This window comes from Telopea speciosissima, chromosome 7 (genome assembly GCF_018873765.1).
Source record: "Telopea speciosissima isolate NSW1024214 ecotype Mountain lineage chromosome 7, Tspe_v1, whole genome shotgun sequence".
In the NCBI taxonomy this organism is placed as follows: domain Eukaryota; kingdom Viridiplantae; phylum Streptophyta; class Magnoliopsida; order Proteales; family Proteaceae; genus Telopea; species Telopea speciosissima.
The window spans coordinates 15,205,567-15,213,220 of NC_057922.1; the positions used below are offsets into that span (position 1 = coordinate 15,205,567).

General features: G+C 42.4%; 2 protein-coding genes across 7 annotated transcripts; one reads left to right on the forward strand and one right to left on the reverse strand.

The window, feature by feature from the left end:
* Positions 1–662: 662 nt before the first annotated feature.
* Positions 663–4,831, reverse strand: LOC122669850 (H/ACA ribonucleoprotein complex non-core subunit NAF1-like). Of its 6 annotated transcripts, XM_043866725.1 has the most exons (7): positions 4,451–4,831; positions 4,312–4,420; positions 3,589–4,068; positions 2,565–2,642; positions 1,754–2,298; positions 1,083–1,675; positions 663–997 (listed from the first exon to the last, which is right to left on the reverse strand). In XM_043866725.1, exons 1-7 carry the CDS (start codon positions 4,705–4,707, stop codon positions 729–731), a joined length of 2,331 nt encoding a protein of 776 aa, XP_043722660.1. In that variant the 5' UTR covers positions 4,708–4,831; the 3' UTR covers positions 663–728. The 6 variants fall into 6 exon arrangements, with proteins under 6 accessions (XP_043722660.1, XP_043722663.1, XP_043722661.1 ...); XM_043866728.1 differs by lacking the exon at positions 4,312–4,420 and having other exon boundaries at positions 3,589–4,135; positions 4,457–4,831; XM_043866726.1 differs by having other exon boundaries at positions 1,083–1,631; positions 1,788–2,298; positions 4,312–4,831.
* Positions 4,832–5,105: 274 nt separating this feature from the next.
* LOC122670142 (pentatricopeptide repeat-containing protein At3g14730) lies at positions 5,106–7,449 on the forward strand. Its single transcript, XM_043867119.1, has one exon. It carries the CDS (start codon positions 5,215–5,217, stop codon positions 7,132–7,134), a length of 1,920 nt encoding a protein of 639 aa, XP_043723054.1. The 5' UTR covers positions 5,106–5,214; the 3' UTR covers positions 7,135–7,449.
* Positions 7,450–7,654: the final 205 nt, after the last annotated feature.

Here is a 7,654-nt window from a genome sequence, read left to right on the forward strand (position 1 = left end):
TCAGCCCAGTTTGCGGAAAAATGCTTTTGGGCTTGCTTTCTCATTTCTAATCTGAAATTTCATGTTAGAAATCATACTCTCATACCTTCTAGCTAAGTAGGGATGGAGCAGAGGGTGGGGGCAGTTGGTAGGATTTATCCTTATTAAAAAATATATGGGAAAAAGAACGCTGCTTGGTCGGGGTAGTAATTGGATGCCTGGGCAGTCCCATTGGCCCCGTGCTGGTGCAGGAGCCAGTGAGCCACACGACCCATCAGCATTCTCTCTCCCAAAAAGTATATATGTAAATCAAAAAGGGCAAAGAAATAAAGTTTTACAAATTATTTGACACCTGCAGGGGTGTCAATAAGAAAATCCCAAAACTTAAAATGAGATGACTATATTATCAATTTTTTAACTCTTGAACTCCAATGGCTCAGAATGACATGCCCGGTGACTCATTTATGTAATATTCTTGAGCTTCGGCTAGTCTAACTTTCAAACCTTCGTACGAAGAGAGGGAACTCTATCTTCATAAACCTCGACTGCTGTTTCTTAGAAAAATCTGATAATTGAGTGACATCAATGTAGTATTCTAGTTTCTAGCAAAATCATTGTTGAAATATCCAACATTACAGCTATAGCACCCATGAAAGAGGGGCATGCAATAGCAAAAAATATCATAGGAAAGAAAGAACAACCCATTTTAGATATTTATGCAAGATGCTAATGCATTATAAGCAAATATTTTACATAATTTCCAAAATTATCACAACTTCATCTCTCAACAATTTGTAAGTTATTTTTAAAATCAAAGCTGAAAAGTAAACCACTAAGAACAGAATCTCACCCAGATTGCCTCCGACCTCTACCACCAACAAAACTACTACCACCTCTCCGGTACAGCTTTCTCCCATGAGTCGAAGATGTTCCCTGATGAAATTTCTGGGGAGAAGCAAAGCTTCTTTGTGTAACACCAGGTGGTTGCAATCCATTGCCCTGTTCACTACATGACCATGATCCACTAGACATAACTCCTTGCTCACCAGAGTTCATGGATGGTTGCAATCCAATGCCCTGTTCACTACATGACCATGATCCACTAGACATAACTCCTTGCTCACCAGAATTCATGGATGAGTGCCCAAGCTGACCCTGGAAGCCCATACCAAATGTTGCCTGGCTGAATCCAGGTTGGCCTACAAACCCTGTCCAAGGTGTCGATGCAGGCCTTGTTGAGAAATTTGGCTGCCCATATGGCAAGGCCATACTCGGCAGTAGCATCTGAGTAGGATCAAACTGCTGCTGCTGCTGAATTGGCATTCCATTTGGCAAATTCATAAAGAATGGATGAGGATACTGGAAATGCTGCCCACCTGGTAAGGATACATTCTGTTGCTGAGAAGGGAGCCCATTAATATTAGGAAAGACTGCATGCTGCTGCTGCTGCTGCTGCGGCTGCTGCAGAGATTGCATTCCATTGGTCCAAACCCCATTATTTAATGCAAATAAATGCTGAGGTGTACAGTAGGTAGCCTGCCCCACTTGTGAAACAGATGGAACATTTGTAGACATACTGGCAATGCCTGGTCCAGTGCTATGAGAGCAAGCACAACCACCACAACCAACTGGTGCTGCAACAGATGGTGTATGTGTATGGCATTGGGTTGGAATTCCTCGTGGCCGACTGCCAAAAGCATGGGTGGGGTGGGGTGGGGGTTGGGAAGGGGGCTTAGGATTGGATCGGGGGTTATGAAGAAAGAGTTCCCTCTCTCCAACTGGTGCTATAACAGACGGTGTATTTGTATGGCATTGGTTTGGAATTCCTCGTGGCCGACTGCCACAAGCAGGAGGTGGGGCTGAAGGGTGGATTTTTTTCCGGAATTCACCCTTTTGTGGTGCTTTCTTCCTGTCCACAAAATCCCGGTTCCCAAGCTGACGATCATCTATCCCTCGCTTTGCAATCCTCTGCATTCTTCTGTATTCAGCCTCCTTTTCATCATCAGAGAACTCACCTTCATCAGATAATTCTTCGTCATTCTCACCAGATGCATCATAACCTTTCTTGTAGAGATTCTGATCATTGAGGACATGGTTAGCAAAAGCCTCAACAAAGGACACAGAGGTGCCTTCATGTATTCCAGCAGGAATCTCCGTATCTGAATTGTACCGTACAACATAATAAGGGTTCTTGACAGGTCCAAAGATCTCATCTACCAGCCCTAGTGGCAACCTAGCCTCTGTGATCCAGAGGATAGAACCCTCATTAAGGGGGTTGTGATTCTCTAGCCCTTCCACGACAATTTTTGTTCCCATGATCTGAAAATTAAGAATAGATTCATCAATGCTATTGGAGAAATAACTGGTTCAGTTGGATGATATTGGCAATCTGATAAAGGGATCACGACAGCCAATTTAACCGAATTTTCAGCGAAGAATGTCTTAAGTGGTGTATTGAAGAAATAACTTGGATCAGAAAACAGGACCCAACTTATGGAAGATAGTCCAAAAGATTATACTAATAAAACTAGGGTCTATGAACCCTCATTAGCAAAAAAGATTGCATTCTCGATTTATGGACTTACAGATGAAATAACTCCAACAGGCAAGGTGTGATGGTGAGGTTCCAGGGCAACATCCACATGAGGAACTGGAGGGAGAATCTGCAAGATATTCCTGTCATAAGTCCTATTACCATTTTGATTGCAAACCATAGATGATCAAAAATTAAAATCAGCAACACAGAATACAATTACAAAGGACCAGACTCTGTAGCAAGAATGCTCCAGATTTCCTGAAAAGACATCGGACACGTTAAAAATGACTTCTTTCACTTATCCATACCAGTCAGTGTTTGAACCAATATTAATACAATTCACTAGATCAAACCATACTCAAGGTAAACCATCCATGTGTCAGTTCAAGTGAACCTTACTCTTACAATTCCCATATCACTTCCTTCAGCTATACCAAATCGTGATTCCACCAGTTTTGCAACAGCATGGATATCGCTTCTAGAACTTGTCCAAGCCCACAAAATCACACCACCACCGCCACGAATTTTTATCTTCTCCTGTTACAGCACGGTGCTGTACTGCATCGTGTAGCGGCTGCAGAGGCCATGTGCACCATGTGGAGCCCGCTGTGCCACATGGCCTCTGCAGTGCCGCACGATGCAGTACAGCACCGTGCTGTAACAGGAGAGGATAATGATTCCCACCACCACCAACCCCTCCCCCCAACAAAAAAAAAAAAGAAAAAAGTATACAACAAGAAGAAGGGCCCACACACAGACAACATTTAGGAATGAACTACCATCAATTATTTCCCTTTCAAGTTCATGTATATTCTACTATGATTTTATTTGTTTTATATTTTTTTAATAAGATTCTACTGACAAGTTTGAATGCACTTACACAGCTAAAAAAAAAAGTCAATCTCCTCTTCAGCTTCTAAAAATCTCAATAATGAAACAACATATGGCATGGAGTCACATTTATCATACTGAAAAAATATGTTGGCAATAAAGTTGCCCTTAAAACTCAGTGTTAACAAAATACAGACAAATGATATGGTAAGATATAAGACAATGGAAACTGTCCTGATTACCTCAAGCTCATTATTTGATCTTATGGATCCTCTCAGCATGCAGGCTTCTTCTTCATCATCACTTTCAGCAACAATCCCATTATCAAGATCCCTTATTTCACCTTCTTCAATTTCTCCAACAGCCACCATGTCTCCCTTATCCTCCTCTTCTTCTTCCTCTTCGTCCTCTTCTTCACTGCTTGAAGAAGATGAAGACGACGAGGAAGAAATGTCACTCTCCGACCTCGAACTACTATCATTCTCGTCTTCATCACTGAGTTCTACACTCTCTGGGCCACTCACGCTAGTAACTGCCTCTGGCTTTTCCAGATTAGTATCCAAAGAGACCTTAAACCCCAGTTCTCCATTTACAACAACTTTTGTTTCTTCGGTGACACTCTGAACGATTGCCCTACGTTCATCTGATCCCTTTTCATCCAACTCTTCCAATTTTTCCGACTTACTAGAAATTTGATCAGAACTCTCCGAAGTAACAACCAAACTAACCTTCTCCATTCCCTCATCTATTTGAGAACTAAAATTCTCCAACTCTCCAGGAACTACTCCTACAAATGGGATTTCATCAGCAGTTCCTTTGAGGGTTTCTTCAACACTAGTAATAGCAGCAGAGCCATGGGGACAATGGTTATTTCCTCCAATCGGCATTTCAACTGGATCGTACTCAACAGCCCAATCTATAGCCCTACATTCATCTAATCCCTTTTCATCCAATTCTTCCAAGTATTCCGACTTAATAGAAATTTGATCAGAACTCTCGGAAGTAACAACCAAAGTAACCTTCTCCATTCCCTCCACTATTTGAGAACCAAGATTCTCCAACTTTCCAGGAACTGCTCCTTCTACAAATGGGATTTCGTCAGCCATTCTTTTGAGGGTTTCTTCAACACTGGTATTAGTAACAGAGCCAAGGGGACAATGGTTGCTTCCTCCAATCGACATTTCAACTGGATCGTACTCAACAACCCAATCGTCTATAGAATCAAAATCTATAAACTGCTCGACAATTGGTGGGCAGAAATCGTCAAGCACGGTGACATGAGGGTTGACTGCTATCACTGGCTTGGAGAGTTTGGGAGAAGCTTTGCAGAGTTCTTCAGTGGAGAGGTCGGAACCAACCATCTCCGAACAGAGAGAGAGAGGGTTTTGAAGATGAAGATAGTACGTTAGAGCGATGGGGTTGGAGCGTAGAGATTCATTGTTGTAACCCTGGAAGTAAACATAAATAGGCTATAATAACGGTCACTGGAGGCTTGAGATGTTTACGTGTTCAGGAGAAGAGTTACAGCTTCTTAAACCCTAGCTAGGGTTTTTTTATTATACAGAGTAGTACTCGTAGTGAGGGTAATTCTGATATTTCACTTCCATCTGCATGTGCCTCATGGTTAACGTTCACCATTTCTTTTCCATAACCCTAGCTAGGGTTTTTTTATTATACAGAGTAGTACTCGTAGTGAGGGTAATTCTGATATTTCACTTCCATCTGCATCTGCCGCATGGTTAACGTTCACCATTTCTTTTCCATTAGTTCCCGGCCATACAAACCTTCAATTTCTGAAAAATACTCTTGAATCAGTTTAGCGAGGTTATACTACTTACTAGGAACCTCAATTGGTATGATGAAAGATTATGCTAATTATGATCTTCATACTCCTTCCCAGCAGGCTAGTTAAGAAAGCTCCTCGCCTACCTAATTTTTCTTCCTCTGCAACCACCATTGAAGCAGCAAAGGAATCTCCCATCAATTTAAGCCGCTACATTACCTACCTCCAATCCTGTGCCATCAACAAGAACCTCACTAAAGGAAAAGAAATCCATTCATGTTTGGTTGTCACCGGTTTGCTATGTTCCCCCTTCTCCATCACTAGCTTGATCAACATGTATTCCAAATGCAATCAACTGGATGATGCCCTTTCCATCTTTAATGGAGCCCATGATCGAAATATCTTTGCTTGGAATGCCATCATTGCTGGGTTCATCACTAATGGTCTTTCTCGAAGTGCATTTGAATTTTACCAGAGAATGAAGCTGGAAGGTGTAGCCCCTGACAAGTACACGCTCCCTTGTCTCATCAAGGCTTGTTCTGACATCTCGGAGGTTGTGGAAGTAAAGAAGATCCATTCTGGGTTATTCAAGATTGGTCTGGAAAGTAATGATTTTGTTTCTAGTGCCCTGATCAACTTCTATTTAAAATTTAACTTCGTTCAAGAAGCACAACAACTGTTCGAAGAATTGACTGAAAGAGATGTTGTGTTGTGGAATGCAATGATAATTGGGTATGCTCAGATGGGGGAGGTTAACTTGGCTTTGCGAGTTTTTGAGAGAATGGGGAAAGAAGGGGTTGTCCACAGTAACTTCACACTCACTGGGATCTTATCAGTCTTTGCCATGATTGGTGATGTTAACAATGGGAGAGCTGTTCATGGATATGCAGTGAAAATTGGCTGTGAATCAGAGGTTGTAGTGGCTAACTCATTGATTGACATGTATGGAAAATGCAAGAGTATTTCAGAAGCACTTAGAGTTTTTGAGATGATGCTAGAGAGGGATGTTTTTTCATGGAACTCAATCATTTCGGTTCATGAGCAGTATGGTGATCATGATAAGACACTCAGGCTTTTTGAGAGGATGCAAAAAGCTGGGGTTCGGTCAGATACTGTCACAATTGCTGCTGTCCTTCCTGCGTGCTCCAATTTGGCTGCATTGATGCGTGGTCGGGAGATTCATGGGTACATGATTGTTAATGGGTTGATGAAAGATGACTATGGTGAGGACATTGTTGACGTGTACGTTGACAATGCAGTCCTAGACATGTATGTGAAATGTGGGAGCCTAAGGGATGCTTGCATGTTCTTTGACAAGATGAGGAAGAGGGATGTCGCGTCATGGAACATCATGATCATGGGTTATGGCCTGCATGGGTTTGGTGATGAAGCCGTAAATGTGTTCCTGCATATGGGTGAGTCCAGTGTAAGGCCAGATGAAGTCTCCTTCATTTGTGTCCTATCTGCATGCAGTCACGCAGGCCTAGTAGACCAAGGATGCAAAATCCTTGCTCACATGGAGGAGGATCATGGCGTAGTTCCCACTGTTGAGCACTATGCCTGTGTGGTTGACATGTTGGGTCGAGCCGGGCGGCTTGATGAAGCTTACGAGTTGGCCCTGGGGATGCCAATTGAACCCAACCCAGTAGTCTGGAGGGCATTCCTAGCTTCATGTCGGCTCCACGGCAACACAAAACTGGCTGAGTTCGCGTTGCAGCGGTTGTTAGAGCTGGAGCCAGAACACTGTGGGAGCTATGTGTTGATGTCCAACATCTATGGAACCATAGGCCGGTATGAGGAGGTATCAGACATCAGGCACACAATGATAGAAAGAAATGTTAAGAAGACACCAGGATGCAGCTGGGTTGAGCTGAAGAGTGGTGTGCATGTGTTTGTTACAGTAGATCGAACCCATGCTGAATGTGATTGTATTTATGAGGAATTGGATGGATTGTATGGGCATCTACATGAGTATGGATATGTACCAGATGCTAGGCATATGTAAACATAACTGTAAACTGTTTTCATTCTTCAAAGGCCAAGGAAAGAAAGAGCCTTTCCCTTTTGATAAAAGCTATGCTTTGAGTTAAAACCATGAAGCACTACACCACCAATCTAATGCAGATGCAGTGTCTTCTTGCCCCGCATGGAATTCAATCTTAGAGGGTTTGGAAAGTATACTATAGCAGGTTTATTTTTTTTTGTTGTTGGATCAGATTTGCAAAATTCATCTGCATCTTGTTAATTGGAATACAGTCTGCTCATTTACTGCTCATGGTGGCTTGATTTTACTCTGATTAGATCTGCTGAACTAGGCTTTAGGAATGAAAATCGCTGCTTATGTAATGATTTGTTTCTTGGCTTCTTACTCAGTCGACTGTTAAAACGCTGAAACGAGGAAAATGTTGCACCGCCAAGTTGAATCCGCTTATCAGCCCATTCTCAATGAAATATTACATTTGACAGAATTTTCCACCTCTCCAATGGTTAGATATTGTTCCCAGAGCCATCGATGTGGAAATTCT

What these genes read in the sequence shown, in the direction of transcription:
- LOC122669850 (XM_043866723.1), bottom strand. Translation starts at nt 4,707, where the DNA reads ATGGTTGGTTCCGACCTCTCCACTGAAGAACTCTGCAAAGCTTCTCCC. An exon ending in CTGTTGGAGTTATTTCATCT is followed by an intron (nt 2,299 to 2,564) that starts GTAAGTCCATAA and finishes CTTAATTTTCAG; the next exon opens with ATCATGGGAACAAAAATTGT. An exon ending in TCTGTTATAGCACCAGTTGG is followed by an intron (nt 1,676 to 1,753) that starts AGAGAGGGAACT and finishes CCCCACCCATGC; the next exon opens with TTTTGGCAGTCGGCCACGAG.
- LOC122670142 (XM_043867119.1), top strand. Translation starts at nt 5,215, where the DNA reads ATGCTAATTATGATCTTCATACTCCTTCCCAGCAGGCTAGTTAAGAAA.